Source organism: Anser cygnoides, chromosome 12 (assembly GCF_040182565.1).
Source record: "Anser cygnoides isolate HZ-2024a breed goose chromosome 12, Taihu_goose_T2T_genome, whole genome shotgun sequence".
NCBI classification, from domain to species: domain Eukaryota; kingdom Metazoa; phylum Chordata; class Aves; order Anseriformes; family Anatidae; genus Anser; species Anser cygnoides.
In genome coordinates, this window is record NC_089884.1 from 12227854 (window position 1) to 12244913 (window position 17060).

Consider the following 17060-nt stretch of genomic DNA (forward strand, 5'->3'; position numbering starts at 1 on the left):
CCTCTTACAGCCTTCTAAAAGACATGTGAAGAAATGAGTACCTTTAAACAACACTTGCTGCTCTCAGGGTCTGTGCAGATAGGTTTGTTTTGGTTTTATTGTTGTTGGGTTTGGGTTTTTACTTCTTCTATCAGGATCTCCCATGAGAAGTGGGGTGAGCAAATAACCCAAGCTGAAAGAGACTTTAATGATGGGACTTCCTTTTTTTTTTTTTCCTTCCTCTAGCCCAAGGGATGAGGTTGAAGAAAAGCACAAGAGCTCTTCCTATCATCGACACAGCTACCACCTGCTGCAGCATGACAGCCAGGATGCTAGTGCAGAACAAAGGTACAAGAGTGCTCAGCCCCCTCTCTCGCCCTGCATGGACTCAGTTCAGGCTGCATTCGTGCTTCTGTCCCCAGCAAGCCTTCATGTGTGGGGTGAATGTCTTTGCTTTGTCTCCTGACTTAATGTGTGTATGCAGTCCAGCTTCCATAATGTTCTGGTGACTTCAACTGCTCACGATTGGCCTCCAGACATTGTCCAATTTACCCTCTGTAGGGGAAGGTTTGGCTGCACTGCCCCTAAGAGCATGGCCAAGCTTGGTTTAAGTACTAGTGTAACCTTACTAAGGGAGCAGTAAATCCTGTGCCTTAGATAAGGTAGCAAAGGTATCTTAGGAGTCAGTTTCTTTTCTGACATCTTTTCTCCTTCATGAGCCACCCTAAAGCTCCATGGGCAGGTCCTGTGTACCTGGTGAGCTCAGACCTGTTTGACATCTGAGGGTTCATTCATAATCTACACTGTAATTCAGAGTCTGTATTGGATGGCTGGTCAGCAGCTGAAAGACCCCAAGGTGCTGAGGTTCATGCAATTCCTAGGCTCAGTTTGATTCTCCTCGGTTCCTGCAATACTTGCCACCTTAAGTGCGCTCTCTGTGTAAAACTCGAAGGTTATGCCATGCTTGGGTTCCCTGCTGGGTCAGTGGATGCATCCTAGGGTTTATATGCTAGCGTGTGTATGCAGCAAGAACAGACACCCCTTGCCATGCTGCCTGAACCACAGTTGTCTGTAATGCAGAGACCCTGCAGGTCCTGTCACGCAGCACTCGGCAGACCCAGATCAAAATGGAGCAGCCTCTGCTGAGCTCTGTAGAGGTCTCTGTGTTAAAGATCAAGGTGGGAGGCATCCTCAGCCGAGTGACTCTGGACGTGTGTGGGTGCAGAGCAGAGTGTGAACTCCTCTCCTTCTAGTGAAGGCTGATGGTGTCCAGTACTGCAAGTGATGTCCTCTCCCCTGCTGTTCCTTCATAGTGACCATGATGATGAAGTTGCAAGTTTGGCTTCTACGTCAGGTGGATTTGGTGCCAAAGCGTCTACGCAGAGGCTGCCTGTGAAGGACTGGAAAGCCAAGGCATCCCCTCGGGCTTCCCCAAAGCTAAAGCGGAAGGGCAAGAAAGATGACGGGTACGCTGGGCTTGCCAGGATACGAGTGGCTGTGGGACCAGCTGTGCAGGACCTGACAGAGCTAATAGCAGCAGGGCTAGGGTCTGAGGCTGGGCTCTGGCCAAGTGTTCCCAGCCCTCATCCTGTTTTGCACATAGGAGCAACCCTGCAGAAAGCGTTGCTGGCTACTCGGACATGGGCTGTTTGTTACTTAGAAGAGTGGGAGGAGGTTGTGCCCTGCCTTTCCAGCTGGGACTCAAAATCCAAAGTGTAGCCTGGGCTCCAGAAGAATTTATGGGGAGGTAGATTGCACATTGGGTGGGGGATGCTGGATCCGTTTGTCAGTTTCATTGAAGGCTTCATTGGAACTGTGACACTGAGTGTAGCTTCATAAGGCCTCGATTTCTGGTTGGCTTTTGAACGCTGGCACAGTGCCCGTGTTCAACAATACCTATCCTTTGTTACCTGCTTGCTGCTTTTGTGTGTTTCTAAATGTGCCTATATGAATGTCTTGCAAGGGAAAATTGATGACTGGAAAGAGCTGCCCATGGCAAATTAGGCCAACCTGTCTGCATTAATGTGAGGAAAGTAGCACAGCTTCCCTTGAGGGGCTTTCTCCTCTTCTTGTGTTCCCTTGGCTCCATGATTTGGATCTCTAGCTGTGCAGATTACAAAGAAGATGGCTTGTGGTGTTAAATTTCTGGCTGTGGTCCTTTACAGTGACACACAGAAGTTCTTAGCCTCAGAAATGCCTTTCATTTTTCCTGCCTTAGTCCTTTTAAAGTTGCTGAATGGATGCTGTCTGGGAAATACAAATGTGTACTTTCCTTCTGGTAGTGTTTGTTCATAATTTGTGACTTTGGAATTGTACAATATTAGTGGATTAGTTCAATGTTTTTCTTTGTTGTGCTGGAATGCATCACTGCTTTCTTCACCTTCAGAGCTGGAATCATTCTAGATGATTTGAAACTCATTAATTCTGTATTTAACAAGTGGGTACTAGTTGTTGGGTTTTTTTTCTTGCCTAAATATTAGGAGACCTTCAAAGGCTCTTTGGCAAAGCCTTCCCTGGCTTTGAATCTGAACAAGACTGAAAAATCAGTGTGTATTGTTCTTTGAACAGTCCTCATTAAGCCTTGGCTCAAATCTGTTGTGTGTTGAAAGCAGCCCTGTGAAGGGACCAGTCTGTAAGGATGTTAAGGGCCTGGAAATAGTGGAAATGTTGGAGTCACAGTCCCGTGGGGACTGGGACTTCCTTACTTTCCTGTTGCTCTCATATTATACTAGGCAAAACAGAAGCATGAGCTGGGTATAAAATCTAAAGCAACCTGTAGGGTGTGGGATCTGTTTTGGCAGAAGCCGTAATCAGAGAAGTTAATTGACATAATTGAATTACTGCTTTTCTCTTTGACTCCAGGGATGTGAACCAGTCACCAAGATCATCTAACCACCAGGTGAGTCAGAGCTGTTCCTGCCATCCCTTCCAAGGGCCTGTGCTTCAGTTCTGTTCACTGTCATACTAAAGACCTGTTCCTTGAAGTGCCACGGGCCCCCTGCACTTGGGCTTGGCATTGTTCCAGTCTGTGACTTGTGCAGCAGAGAAGGAGCTGCTTAATGTTGGCCAGGCCGATGGCTTCCTTTTCACTTCTGCATGTTGATTTGCATTTCTGTGTTCTCACAAGCCCTGTTTCTTCCAAAATTTTACCAGTCCTTTCCTCTTCCCTGTTGAGCCAGCTTGCATGCATTGGCAGCAGGATAAGCTGTTCCCAACAACCTGAGGATCACAGTGGGACTGGCTTTGTTGGAGTTACTTTTCCCTGTTGGTAGCACTTTTGTGTCTGTTAGAAAATGCACTCAGCAGAGTGGTGTTCACTTCTTAAACTGCCCTTACATGTATGTGTTTCCTTTAGACTTTTTGAGCAGCTGAAGAGACAGTTATAGATGTGAATAATCAAGCAACCAGAGAAATACACAAATAAGTGAGAGCTGAAAGAGTGCTCTAGGAAAACTCCTCCTTATTCTACTTATTGCACAGCTCTTTCATAAGCATTTGAGGTCCTTATTCAGAGAGCTAATCCCCCTCTCTCCGTACCTGGCCGAAAGTGAATAGGGTCTGTCTTCTGATTTCTTTTAAATGCCAAAACTTTGAAGGGGGTCTTGAATGTAAACAGTTCAGGATATTTAAAGCAAACATTTGTGAATTCCATATGGACACTTCATATACCTTGCTGTATCAATTTATTTCTTGGGATTAAATTCTTAGAAATAGGCATTTAAGCTGGCCCAATCTCTGCATTGTGTGTTGTGCTTCAGTCTCCAGCACAGGGCTCAACTCAATACCTAGCAGAAAGCTTGACTGACCTCTGATCCTGTTAGAAATGAGTGCTTGTCCTCTCCACACACAGGTGACACCGGAGTTCCAGGACGAGCTGATGTGTATACTGAGGAGCCAACAGCGGGAGCTCTCTGAGCTGCGTCAGAACCAGATGGAGCTGCTGCAGAGACTCACTGATCACCTTGATGCCATTCAGAGCTCCCTCATGGGCCATGTGGAGAGGGTGATTGACTCCCAGCAGGAGCAGGAGCGTATCCTTGTTTGCAAATGGTGCATGGGAATTACGGAGTGGAAGGCTGCAAGGCAGACTAGAAACGTGAGGAAAGCTGAGGAAGTTCAACAATCTTAGTAGCATGGGCCATAGATGTCATAAAAGGCCTGGATGCCGTATAACTATTTCAGTTCCTCTCGCTCCCTTTCCAAGGGAGAGAAATTCAAAGTAGAATGGAGAAGAACTGCTCCTTCCTCTATGCCCCTAAATCTTCAGGTAGCCTGTGATGGCCACAAGTGCTGTTATGCTGGTGTAGACCTGATATGTTACCCTACGGGGGTATTCTGTTTTCTGTACTGGTCTTGGATTTTCCTTTTTGACCATCAAGCTTATATTTTCATAGACAATTCAGAGAGCTTTCTACTGAAGTTCAGAGTCTGGAGTTAGAATGAATTTTTCCCATCTGCATAACTTCCTATCTGTGCTGAGTTTTGCCAGCAGTTGAACTCTTTTCATTTGAGTTGAACTCTCTTCAGTGGAGAGATCCATCTCTGTGCTTTGCAGCCAGGCATAGTTTTAGTGATGGTGAATAATTTTATATGAAAACTTTTGCAATCTCTGCTTCTGGCTGATTTGTGCTGAATGTCATATACCTCCATGGTGAACCTCACTCTCACTTTCCTTCTATTTGGGAAAATGACTGTGTATTCCTGTCAGTTGTTTTTGCCACTGCTTTCTTAATTTACTGGAAGATCTTGCCTCTTTAATTCTGTGGCCGCTTACTTTATTTAATAGCCTTCGATAGACAGTGATCTAGGGTGCTTTTTTTTCCTCCTAAAGATGAACACGCGTCTCAGTGCATGTTAGCTCACGAGGTATGACTGGCTTTTATTATGCCTGGGGTTACATACACTTCACTTGTGACCAGTTCCATCCTGTAGAAAAGTTTTTACCAATTTCACTTCCAATGTATGTTGGACTCTTTGCATATTGGTTTCGGTCGTACGTTGGCTGGGACAGAGTTATTTTCTTCATTGCAGCTGGTGTGGTGCCGTGTTTTGGATTTTTGACCAAAACAGCTGATAGCAATAGCTGACACATTGGTTTTAGTTGACCAGTGTCAAGGCCGCCTCTGTTTCTCATGCTGCCCTGCCAGCAAGTAGGCTGTGGGGGTGCCCAAGAAGCTGGGAGGGGACACGTCCAGGACAGCTGACCAAGGGGACGTTCCATACTGTATGACATTGCACCCAGCAGTAAAAGCTGGGAGAAGAGTGAGGAAGGTGGATGTTCGGAGTTACGCCGTTTGTCTTTCCAAGTAACCATTATGCGTGATGAAGCCCTGCTTTCCTGGAAGTGGCTGAACATCTGTATGCTGATGGGAAGTAGAGAAAGAATTCCTTATTTTGCTTGGCTTGTGCGAGCACCTTTTGCTTTACCTGTTGAACCGTCTGTATCGCAACCCATGACTTTTCTCACTTTCACCCTTCAAATCTTCTCCCTCATCCTGCTGTGAGGAGTGAACGAGTGGCTGTGTGGGGCTCAGCTGCCTATGGGGGTTAACCTGCAACATGTTGGGAGCACTACTGTCAGTCTTTTAGCTGTTTAGTTTCTCTACCTTGATTTCCAGAACTGTTTTCTCACCCTGATAATTTGTTTGAGAGCCCTGTTGTTTCTAGGGAGGTATCGGCAACGTTCTAGACCTCTCTTTCACCAGAGCTGCAAACTTTCTCTCACTGCGCCTCTGGAGGTGAGGCTAGTGTCCATCCTTCTAGGATGGGAGTGTTGAGGGTAGGGAGGAGATCTGTTGTTTGTGATCCTTAATGTGCACGCTCGTTAGAGAGAAGACTGGACCGAGCACTGACGGAAGGACAGCAGCGCAATGGGCAGCTCCAGGAGCATCTGTCTCAGCAGCTCTCTCAGTCCCTTTCCACTGCTGTGTGTAACCGCCTGGAGAGGACCGTTCGTGAGGAGATGAAGAAGACAGTGCCCCAGTGTGAGTTTTGCTGCCTGGGCTCTGAAGGTGGATCTGTGCAGTTAGCCCAGAAGGGGTGGAAAGCGTGCTGTATGAAGGTGGTGGTGCTCCATGAAGCAGGAGTTAGGTTAGAGGAAGACTAGACATTGCACTGTGAGCTGTTGTGGACCCCACTGTAGTCTGAGAAGAGTTGTGGGGTGAAAGGATATGAGGCTCCCAAAGGGGGGGAATACCTTTCCAAAATGTGTGGTCTGATCTTCCATTATAATTCACAGAGCTTTTGGAATCTATTCTGTGGAGGAAGGCAAAAGAGGCTAATAGGTTTGTAAATGTTGTGATTTAATGGAAGCAAGCTTCAGCTTGTCTTTGCTCTTCCTTGACACACTATCATTATTCGTGTGAATGTTCGTAGTTTGTAGAAATGCAGGTTGGAAAGTCTTCTGCAGTCTTTGGTATCCACTGTTCTGCTTGAAGTAGGGTTGCCCACTGTCCTAAATCAGGTCAGCTGCGACTTTGGATGAGTCCTGAAAGCCTTCAAGGTTGGAGATTCCACAGCTTCTCTGGTGACTTCCAGAGCCACACCACCTTCCTGGCAAAAAGTTTCTCCTACTGTCCAACCTTAGCTTCCCAAGTCAGAGCTTGTGACCATTGCCCGTACCTGGGTCATCTGGCACCTCCAGGAATAGTTTGACTTCATTTTCTTTTTCAGGTTTTGAAGAGTGACGCTAGGCTTAAAGCTGCGACTTTGACATGTTTTTGTTCTGACTAGGCATTTCCAAGAGCATGGACCCTGTTGCTAGCCAGCTGAGTAACACTATTGCCACCAAGCTCACTGCTGTTGAGGGGACGCTGAAAGAGAGCATCACCAAGCTAGTGAAATCAAAGGTAAGGAGAACCAGACCGTCGGTATTCCCAAGGACACTGAGTTGTGATCTGCCTGGGTAGTGACTCCTCATACCTCTTCCACTCACCTGTATCTTCAGGTGGGTCTGAGGTCAGTTTAGCTGCCTGTGTTCATAGCTCTCTTCTGGTCTCATCAAGAGAGCAAGCTCTTTGTGTACTCCCCTGCCTGCTTTGCCTCGTTAGACCTTTCTTTCATTTACTGAGTTGTTCATTTTCTGTTAAAGCAGAGGCTTTCACTGGAGCAGATTGTTGTAGGGCCACCTCAGTTAGCCAGGTGGTGAAAGTTTGACTTGCTCCTTTGCTCTTTACGCTGTTCTCCATTTCTACATTATTTAGGGAGCAGCAGCTTGTTAGTTACATTGGTGGGCAATGGTGGATAGTGGGAGGGGAGGAGGAAGGGGAAGAAGAAAAGAGCCGTGCCTGACTGCACCACCCTCCCTTGCTCTCACGCTGAACTACAGGGAAATGGTGAAGTTCTTGGGTAGTCCCTCAGGCATCCCCTCAGCAAGTAGATGCTCTGCTGCTGTAGTTGTGGTGGAGCTTAGAGGAAGGAGTTCAGCTGCCCAGGGAATTCACGCTTCTGACTGACAGTGGACTGTCCTTGTCTGGTGTGGGTGCATTGCAGGAACGTACAATGTTTGTTCACATCTTTATCCTGCAGCAGGCTGTTGTTAATTTTCTGCAACCTCTTGTGTGTGTGCTTGTAAGAACCTTACAGATAGCATTGTGAGGGCAACGGCTGACACCCTGCAGGGGACAATCCAGTCAGCCTACAGGGAAGCGTTCCAGAGCGTGGTGTTGCCAGCCTTTGAGAAGAGCTGCCAGTCCATGTTCCAGCAAATCAATGATACCTTCAAGCAGGGCACACAGGAATGTGAGTAGTCTTTCTTTCTAAGTTTTCTCTACACAGCATGTTCATGTTAGAGACTGACAAGTTGACTTATGGCTTTTAGAGTTTCAGCGGTAACTGTTTAACCTCTTAGTCCATCTGTGTGGTCTGAAAGCATTTCCCTTCCACTCTTGGGAAATGGAAACATAACTGAGGAGATTTTTATAGGTGGTACTATAGGAACAGAGATCTACATGTGGTCTTTGTAACCCATGTAGCAAAACACTTGGTCTCATTGTGTGAATCTGTGACTTCATCTCTTGAGTAGTAAAGCCCAGCTGTAGAATTACTCCCACCCTAAAACCCAGCTATAGAATTACCCCATCCTGCCATCAGGAAGATGATGTATGTAGAAGGCAACACGCCTGCATAATCTCAGATGGGTAGTAGAACTGGGGACATCTAGAAAAGGATACAGGGATGACCAGAGGTTAAATAGTGGCTGAACAATGTAGTCATAGTCAGCCTGGAAAAAAGGAAACTATACACTTCAGTAAGGAAAGGAAGGTGTGTGCTGATGCACTGGAGAAGATTTTTCTTGTGTTTAGGTTTGGAATCCAGTTCACTGGACTTCCGGGAGGCCAGACAGATATTGTTCTGCAGGGCTGTTCCCTGAGTGCCAGCATACGCAACTTCCGTTGTCCCTAGATCTGTAGAGTGTCTCCAGCTACTGTTCGTTTTGCACCCTTCATTTTCCTTACAAGTCTCCCACAAGTACAGAGAGCTGCTTCTCCCTTTTCATCAGTCCGGTTTACAAAATAGTTAAAAATGCAGCTTTTTGATCTCTACAAACACCAATTTTTGTCAGAAATGTTCCTCTTCTTTCTCGTACTAACTTAATTGGCATTGAACTCCATCAGTAGTGCAGATCACAACTCATATGGTGTATGAAATACTCGCACCCCCACCTTTATCTTGCTATGAACAAACAGTGCCTCTAAAGATCTATTGCAAGAGGATTCTTTATTGCTGTGTCATAAAATCCCGTGTGATGCAGAGGATGGAAGCAGGATTTCTATGTTAGCATAGCACAGCCCAAAACAAGACTTGTGCACTTTCCCTTCTCCCACACTTGTACGCTGGCTCAGTTACTGGTTCTGCTGGAGAATGTGTGGAGCCTGGCAGAAGGATTTTGGCCCTGACCATCTCTACAGTGCTGATGGACAAAACGTCTTCCTCTTTGGTTGTTGCAGACATCCAGCAGCTTGAGACTCACATGAAGAACAAGAAGGCGCGAGAACAGGAGGCCCGGGACCCGTTGCTGAATCAGCTTCGACAGCTCATCAGCACCTTCCAGAGCACCACCGAGCAGCTGGCTTCCACTGTCACAGCCAGCGTACACGCTGAGGTGCAGCATCAGCTGCATATTATCGTGGGCAAGTAAGTTGGCAGCTGGCCTTGTTGAAAGAGATGTCGATGAGAGGCACGGGTGCATAACGAAACCTCTTCCTGCTTCATTGTGGAAACAAGCCCTTTGACACCGGTGCTGTAGGGCTGCTTGTTAGATCTGTGCACAGCATGACAAAGCACGTGGGCTGGTGTAACTGTTTCCCTGTAAGGCACTAAACAAAGACCACAGAATATTTCAAACAACCAGCTGTATCTCTGCTGCGTGTGGGAGCTTGGGGCCTGCTTTTCAGTGTCCCATGTGCATGTTGGAGGACAGGAGGACCTAAGGCAGCCCAAAAGCACACTCACATCAGACTAGCCTTTCTGTCCCAAAATGATCTTTGGGTCTTTTGAAGGCTTTTCCTCTTTACTCGGTGTCCTGAGGCATACCAAAAGCTTTGCAGGCTACTCTGCCCTCCCAGCCGTTCTGCAGCAATTCCTCTTGGCTATCCTGGTTTCAAGATGTGATCTTGGCAATGCGTGCCTTCAGCATATGCAAACCATGAAGCTGGTGGCAGGTTGGCAGCATTAAGACTGGCTTGGCTGGTGGTCACCTGCAGGGCAGAATGCCCCCATCTATTTTAAGCTATCGGAGCATATGTCTGAGTACACAGGAGTCATCAAGGGAGAGCAAACACGAGCAAACGTGCCAGGAAGGATACCAGACTGAATTACAGTCTCGCTGCATGTGCTGTGCTTGCTCCCAGGGAAGCCCTGCTAGTCTACCTGCAGTAGAGCAGGTCTGATGCTTTTGTACCCTTTATAAGAGGGATCCCACTCTTGGGGAACATTGCATGTAAGGGATTGATGTAGAAAGCTGGGCCCTTTCATAGATGTACCTAGAGCTTAGTCACCTTGCTTGTAGGCCAGATATACAGTATTTTAAATCTTTCATATAATGGGAATTAATTCCCTGCAACATTACTTTTCCACACAGAATCCCAGCATCTTCAGTATGCACCCTGGGATGTTGTGTTGTTGCCACAGTGCTTCCTTGTGCAGCATGTTTCTGATGCCTGTGCCTCAGAACAATTTGTATCAACCCTTTGGGAGCAAGCAAGCAAGCCTGTGCTTTCTCACTGCCAGAAGCTTTGCGCAACATAGTCCCTCAGCTCTTCATTTTCAGATAAACCTTTGTTTTCTTTTAGCCTGCAGGAGTCTATTTTGGCCCAGGTGCAGAGAGTCATTAAAGGAGAAGTGAGCCTGGCTATGAAGGAGCAGCAAGCAGCAGTGACCTCAAGCATTGTCCAGGCAATGCGCTCAGCAGCAGGGACTCCGATCCCCTCTGCTCACTTGGACTTCCAGTCTCAGCAAACTCACATCCTTCAGCTGCTCCAGCAGGGGCACCTCAACCAAGCTTTCCAGCAGGTACATAGGCTTCCTTGTAGTGAGCAGCACCGCTTGTTGGGGGGCAAAGTGAGGGGAAAAATGGCTTCTTGAGGTGGGGACACAACTCCACAAAACTCAGAGTTGGCTGAAAAGACCTGTGGCTGCAGACGGCTGAAGGGCTGCAGTTGCAGTCACGCAGGCCAGGCCAGAGCTGTGCCTGCACCGTGGTTTGGTGGCAGTGAAGTTCCTTCTTCCTTGCCCTGTCAGGCCAGCATCAGTGCTGCAGTAAGCCAGATGACTGCCATCAGCACTGGCACGTAGTGCACCCCTGAAGAGCAACAGCTTCCTAAGCCTCTCCAGGCAGATCTGCCAGCTGAGGCCTGACCTTGTCTTTGCCTTTGACTATCTAGGCAGATGCATTTGAGCTGCTGCAGACACGCTCCACTGGGAATAGCAGCAATGCTGTGTTGGTGAGCTGCAAACATGGCCCTGTTCTGTGCTGCTAACTGACCTGCTTCCCTGTGGCTGGTTGTGGACTGCTACCTCCCTGTTCAGCTTAGAACAGACACAGGTGTCCTCTGAGTGTAGACAAAACCTAAACAGGGTCCTGTTTGCGCATACTGTGGGGTTTGCAGAGAGCTCTGCTCCCAGAGGAGGCTGGCAGTCATTGAGCTGCCCCAAGGCAGATGGCTGTCCCATGCACTGTCCTGTGTTTTTCACCTGCGTGTTGTTTCCTCTGCGTTTCAAGCTGTATCTTCCTTGCAGGCTCTAACAGCAGCTGATCTCAATCTGGTCCTGTATGTTTGTGAGACAGTGGATACTCAGCAAGTGTTTGGACAGCATCCATGCCCGCTGTCCCAGCCTGTGCTGCTCTCTCTCATTCAGCAGCTCTCCTCGGATTTAGGTACTCGTACGGAACTGAAGCTGAAGTGAGTATGATCAGAGCACTGGGTTTGAACCCATGCAGGTGTATATATGGCTCTGGCTTTAAACTCGCTGCGTGTAAGTGGAAGGTGGTGCTTCTGCAAAGGCTGGAACTTCTGCGGCCTGTTACAGGCAAGCAAACAACCTGTAATGACTTGGAAAAAGATACAGGCATTGCAACAGAAAGCTTTGCTGCCCAGAGGTAGTCATAGAAGGGGTACTTAGCTGTAGGTGCTGTTAGCTCCTAGTATTGGAGTCTGTAAATATTGTTTGCACTCTGTACAGTGATCGCCTTTAACCAAGGAAACATTCCCATGTGGGTAAAAAGGGAGGGGTAGTGCCGTGCTCCCTAGATAGCTTAACATCCAGAGCCACTTTGCTCTGTCTGTGGTTCTTAACCCATCACTGGACTTTGTGTAGGCAGTTTCTCATCGTGACTGCTGGAGAGGTTCAGTGGGAGGTGGCAGCAGGAGCTACTGGAAGTAATGTCTGTTAGATGTACTAAGCAAAGCTTGTGTGACAAAGTAGTGACTGTGCTGATACTTAGCATGAACATTTTTAGATTGTGAGTCAAAACCCTGTTAGATGCCCTGAAAAACGAATTTGTTAAGGTACCTGCAGGTTTTGACCATGGCTTGCACAGAAATTATCTTAAATTGAGTTCTTAAATCAAGTGAACGCTAGGGATAGAGGCTTAAGCCAGAAAAGATGAAAAAGAGCTTTAAATTACAGAAGAGCTCATAAGCAGAGTTAAAGTTGCTGCTAAGTTCAAGCTGATCAGCTAGTGAATACCTTTTGCAGTGACCACACTGGCTTACTCTTGGGCTGTGATTTGAAAGTTCTGATGGCCTGTCTGAACTTTTGAATGGCTTGTTGGTAAAATTCTTGATTTTTTTTTTTTCCCACACCTTGCTGGATAGGCACAGTTATATTGGAAGAAGACCTTAAATATATCCTTGTGTGGAATAAGCCTCAATGCTGAGGATTTTTACTGTATAACAAATGCCTAAATCTGCTTATGCTAAAAGCCTAATCAAAGAAAATGTATACAGAGCTCTGACCAGGTATGGCCTGTGGCCAAGTGCCACCTACAGCACTGCAGTGAGATGTAGCTTGCTGTTACGCCTGCTTGGTTGAGGCAGCCAGGTTGTGTAGTATGTATTGCAGCCTGGAAAATACTGGCTGCCCTTGCTCGTTGAAGAATGGATAGCTGGACTCTGCCAAAAGTCAGAACTGTTCATTTTTTGGTGGCTGAACTTACGGCACTGAGGGGTGTTCTGTGGGGGAGCAGAATTGTGTGTCTGCAGTGCTAAAGTGAACGGAATTGGACTGGGATCTCGTGTTGAGTTTGGTTCTAACCCTGGTCTCTCTCCTTCAGTTACTTGGAGGAAGCGGTGATGCACCTGGACCACAGTGACCCCATCACCCGAGACCACATGGGGTCAGTCATGAACCAGGTGCGGCAGAAGCTCTTACAGTTCCTGCAGGTGGAACCCCACAACACGCTGAGCAAGCCTGCCCGCCGCCTCATGATCATGCTTCAGGGCCTGGTCACTCCTGGCATGACCTAGGAGAACCCGGCTATCTCATGGGCTGCTTCGTGGAAGCCCACCCAGCAGATCCAGTAGTTACTAACCACGTACGGCTTGTGTTAAGAGCTCTTGCCAGGAAATCTATCAACATGTGTGTGATGTCTCTAAGGCGAATGCCATCTGTGTATAGTCCCAGATAGTCACTGAACGCTCACTTGGCTTATTTTCCTAAATAGCCTGTTTTTGAGACATTTAAGTCTCTTTTTCACCTGCCCATCCATCCCTGAGGCCTGGCTGGCCTTCCGAGTTGCATCCAGCAGAAGCCAGTGGATTTCTTACCCCTTTGGTTTGGAGTCTGCTGCTGTCAGCAGAGAAGGGAGGTGTGTGCTGAGCCTGGAGTAAGGGGCTCCTTGTTGGCAAGAAACTAGTGCTTGTATCTTAGTCAAGGACCCAAAGCCCTCCTTGGTGCAAGCCACTCCTGGGGAGGATGATTGTGGGGGGGGCGTAGCAGCTGAACAGGAATGAGTTGGTTGTGGGGGGATAACTGCAGGCTGCGAGCCCCGGGGCCATTGGTTCTGCTGTGTGTGGGAGCATGTCCACGGTTGGGATGTTAGTTTGGATTTACACCGGGATTTTTCTTTTTACCTAAGTTTCGATTTTTTTTTTTTTGAAATAACATTAAGAACAGTTCAATAAACAACTTTTTGAGAAGAAAAAGCAAAAAACCTGGCCTCCCCCTGCGCTCCCGGGCTGTGCCCGCTCCCCTCCTGCGGGGGCTCGGGGCTGCGGGGCGGGCCGGGGGCGGGCGCGGGGCGGGCCGGGGGCGGCGCGGCGGGGCCGGGGCTGCCGGGGCTGCGGAGCGCGGCACACACCGGGCGGCGGCGGCTCCGCACCATGGGCTGCTGGCGGCTGCTGGGCGTCGGGTGCCCGCTGCTCCTGCAGCTCCTGCACCTCGGTGAGCGCCCCGGGACGGCGCGGGGGGCTCGGGGCGCTGGGACGCGACGGGACGGGGGGCGGCTCTCCCCGCCTGCCCTCCGTCCCCGGGGGCTGAAGGGGTCTCCCCGCAGGTGCCGGCATCGCCGAGCCGCCCCCACGGAGCCGAGGCTCCGTTCCCCGCGGGCGTCCCTGCCCCGAAGCGGGCCGGGGCTGAGCCGGTGCTGCGCGGGGGGCCGCGGGTTGCCGGGCCCGGGGTGGTTTTCGCAGGGGCCGTGAAACGATCGGGGTCCTCCCCCCGAAGCAGAGCGGCTGTGTCGGTGCGCGCTGGCAGCCGGCGGCGCTCGGCAGCGACCCCAGGCTTTGACCCCGCGGCCCCTCGAGGCTCCCTGAGGGTGCCGCTCGCCTGCCCCGGAGCTGGGCGTGCTGGGTCCGGGCGGGGTTCCCCCGCCCGCACCTCTCGCCTTGCCCCACCTCGTGCCGAGGCAGCGGGCACGGGCTTGCTCGGGCTCGAGCTCGTTGGAAGCGGAGTTGCAGACCCCGCTCGCCCTGCGGCCGCCTGTGCTGCCTGCGACCCGCGTGGCCCGGTACCAACCTGCGGCTTCTCCCAGCGGCGTGGCCGCGGCCTTCTCGGCGCAGAGCCCGGCTGCCCGGCGGGGCAGGCCCACGGCACAGGCTTGCCTCCTCTCAGCGCTCGGCCCCAGCTGCGTGGGTCAGGGCCGGATTCCAGGCACGGGATGCCAGCGGTGTGTCGCGCGGCTCCCTGGAGACCTCCTGGCAAGAACGGGCGACTTTCGGCTGCCTCCTTGCCGTGGGGGAGCCGTCTGCCTTCGACAGGACCAACCTCGCGCCGCTTCAGCCATCCTCAGCCCTCAGAGCTCCCGGCAGCGCTGCGCACGGCATTTCCAACAGTCTTGTGACTCCGGTGACGTGGCCAAGCATTCCCGCGTCCTCGTCCATCCCAAGGAGCCTTCACGGGGGTCCCCGCAGTGCCACTGGCCTCTTTGGAGTCTCTGCTTCTGTCTGTCCCAGCACAGCCCCCCTGTATCAGCCTGGCTGGGAGCAGGAGCGAGCTGGTCCCAGCCAAGGGGGCTGGGAGGGATATGGAGCAGCCCCTCCCTGGGAGCTGTGACCCCAGCTCCGTGTCCGTCCCAATGCGACATCCCGCCACCGACTTGGGGCTGAACCTGCAAACGCTCCTGGGGACACGGAGCGGGGACAGGGGTTGAGCCGCGTGGGTTGGGGCAGTGACTGGGGTCTTCCCTTGGCCCCAAAACCTCCGTGCCCCTCTCAGCCCCTGCTTTGTGGGGTCCCTGCAGTGGGAAGGAGAAGCAGAGGCGTTGGGCACCCCCAGCTCTGCCAGGTCCGCGGTAGCAGGTCTGGGACACCTGGGGCTCATCCTTTGCGGAGAGCAGCAGGGAACGGCGGCTTCCCGGGGTGAAGCCTGCACTTGTGCCTCTTCTCTCTTTGCTTCTCTTTTTCTTCTCTTCTTGCTGTTAGAGCAGGGGCCTCAGCTTGCTCAGCCAGTTGAGCCTTTGCTTTTGTTTTCTGTGTTGTAGTCACAAATTAATCTTTGCTGTTGGGGGATAAAAGGGCTGGACAGATGGCTCTGGAGAGATCCTGGGAAGCCCGATGCAAAGAGAGCCGTCGTGCAGCTTTTCCGCTGCAGCTAATGGCAGCATTGCTTGTGGGATCCGCAAGGGATCCGTGTGCCACGCTGGGCTCCCAGACCAGGAGCGAGGGTTCGTTCAGCAGGGTGTTTTAATTCCGAGGGCTCCAGAGGAACTCGCTCCTGCTCCGTGCATGGGCGTGAACCCCACTCCATGGGGCCTCTCAATAACAGCTGCATTTTCCCTTTAAAATCTGACATTTTCACTGCCTCTTTGCTTGCACCAGGAGCAGGCTGAGAAGGATGAACTTTTTGCCATCCTCTTTCTTCTCCTTGGTCCTGCAGCTCCGAATACCGCAGCGAAGCTGTTCTTGAGGAGGGCCAGGCCAGGTCCTGTTGCAGCCTCCAGCCTCCTCAGCCCCTTTTCCTCTGGGGGATTTTGGTTTTTAACGTACCTGAGCCATTTGCCCCTGCAGCATCCCGGGCTGCAGGACCCCAGGCCATCCCCGCGCTGCCCTGGAGCACCCCCAGACAGAGCTTCCCCCCCTGTCCTGCCCCCGTGGTCATGGGGAGATGACGCTGGTGGGATACAGGAGGGGACCAGCCCCTCGCCGTATTTCGGAGCCCGCTGTCACCGCTACTCGCTGGGTGATGACCAGCGGGGGGGGGGAGGGGGGGGGCTCAGCTCCGTCTCTCCTGTCCCCCTGCAGCCGCCACCCAGGAGCCCGTCAGCATGGCGGGGAAGTGCGACACCATCTACAAGGGCTTCGCCGGCTGCCTCATCAGCCTGGGGGACAGCATGGCCCAGAGCGTCCAGCAGCAGCAGCAGGAGGAGGGCGGCCAGGAGGCGCAGGAGCTGGACACCATCTGCAAGTGAGTGGCCCCGTCCCCATCCCCGTCCCTGTCCCTCTGCCCGGCGTGCGTGGGAGCTGCTGGGGGGGCGCCGGCTCCGGTCCCCTCCCCACGCCTGTCCCTGTCCCCCAGGTCCTGGGACGACTTCCACGCCTGCGCCAGCGGGGTGCTGTCGAGCTGCCCCGAGGAGGCGGCCGCCATCTGGGAGTCGCTGCGCCAGGAGTCCCGCAAGATCCAGTTCCAGGGGAACCTGCAGGAGCTGTGCAGCGCCCGGGGACGCCTGGCCAGCGCCCGGGGCTCGCCGCCTGCCGAGACCAACCAGGCCACGCTGCGGGGCTCGGCCACCCTGCGCCGCCCCGGCCTCCTGCCCCTGCTGGCCCCGGTGCTGCTGGTGGCCCGGCTGTAGCCCTGCCCGCTGCCGGGGGACCTGGCGATGCCCTGCAGCCCCCACCAGGCCTCGCTCACAGGGCACAGCCCTCTCTCTCCTGGAGCCCTTCAAATGGATTTATATTTATATTTATATTAAAAGATGATTTTACATTTCTCCCGTCTTTCTGCTGTGTGGTGCTGTCGCACCCTTCCAGAGCCCCGTTTGTCTCGGGGTGGCTTCGCGCCGTCCCCTCGGCTGTGCTGGGAACCCACAGGACCCCGATGGCCTCAGCACAGGGCACACCCAGGCGGCACCAGGGATTCCCACTGCCCTGCTGTCCCCCCGGAGGGATGTTAAGGGCTTTGCTGGGATTTTGTCTTCCCAGCGG

At 51.7% G+C, this 17060-nt stretch overlaps 2 protein-coding genes across 3 annotated transcripts in view; both read left to right on the top strand.

The window, feature by feature from the left end:
• Positions 1-13276, top strand: part of EDC4 (enhancer of mRNA decapping 4) — a 39168-nt gene extending 25892 nt beyond the window's left edge. The window contains exons 19-29 of one of the 2 annotated variants that reach the window (XM_067004343.1): positions 226-327; positions 1293-1445; positions 2842-2878; positions 3830-4010; positions 5808-5963; positions 6712-6827; positions 7554-7719; positions 8928-9114; positions 10272-10491; positions 11218-11381; positions 12755-13276. In XM_067004343.1, the coding sequence (XP_066860444.1) occupies positions 226-327; positions 1293-1445; positions 2842-2878; positions 3830-4010; positions 5808-5963; positions 6712-6827; positions 7554-7719; positions 8928-9114; positions 10272-10491; positions 11218-11381; positions 12755-12947 (1675 nt within the window). In that variant the 3' untranslated portion in view covers positions 12948-13276. The remainder of the gene's footprint in view (positions 1-225; positions 328-1292; positions 1446-2841; positions 2879-3829; positions 4011-5807; positions 5964-6711; positions 6828-7553; positions 7720-8927; positions 9115-10271; positions 10492-11217; positions 11382-12754) is intronic. The other variant, XM_067004344.1, reaches the window with a different exon arrangement.
• A 430-nt stretch (positions 13277-13706) lies between these two features.
• Positions 13707-16847, top strand: NRN1L (neuritin 1 like). The gene is made up of 3 exons (XM_048055445.2): positions 13707-13863; positions 16161-16323; positions 16435-16847. The coding sequence occupies exons 1-3, from the start codon at positions 13803-13805 to the stop codon at positions 16706-16708; spliced, it is 498 nt and encodes a 165-aa protein (XP_047911402.1). The 5' UTR covers positions 13707-13802; the 3' UTR covers positions 16709-16847.
• The last annotated feature ends 213 nt before the right edge of the window (positions 16848-17060 follow it).

What these genes read in the sequence shown, in the direction of transcription:
- NRN1L (XM_048055445.2), top strand. Translation starts at nt 13,803, where the DNA reads ATGGGCTGCTGGCGGCTGCTGGGCGTCGGGTGCCCGCTGCTCCTGCAG. An exon ending in CCTGCAGCTCCTGCACCTCG is followed by an intron (nt 13,864 to 16,160) that starts GTGAGCGCCCCG and finishes GTCCCCCTGCAG; the next exon opens with CCGCCACCCAGGAGCCCGTC. An exon ending in GAGCTGGACACCATCTGCAA is followed by an intron (nt 16,324 to 16,434) that starts GTGAGTGGCCCC and finishes CCTGTCCCCCAG; the next exon opens with GTCCTGGGACGACTTCCACG.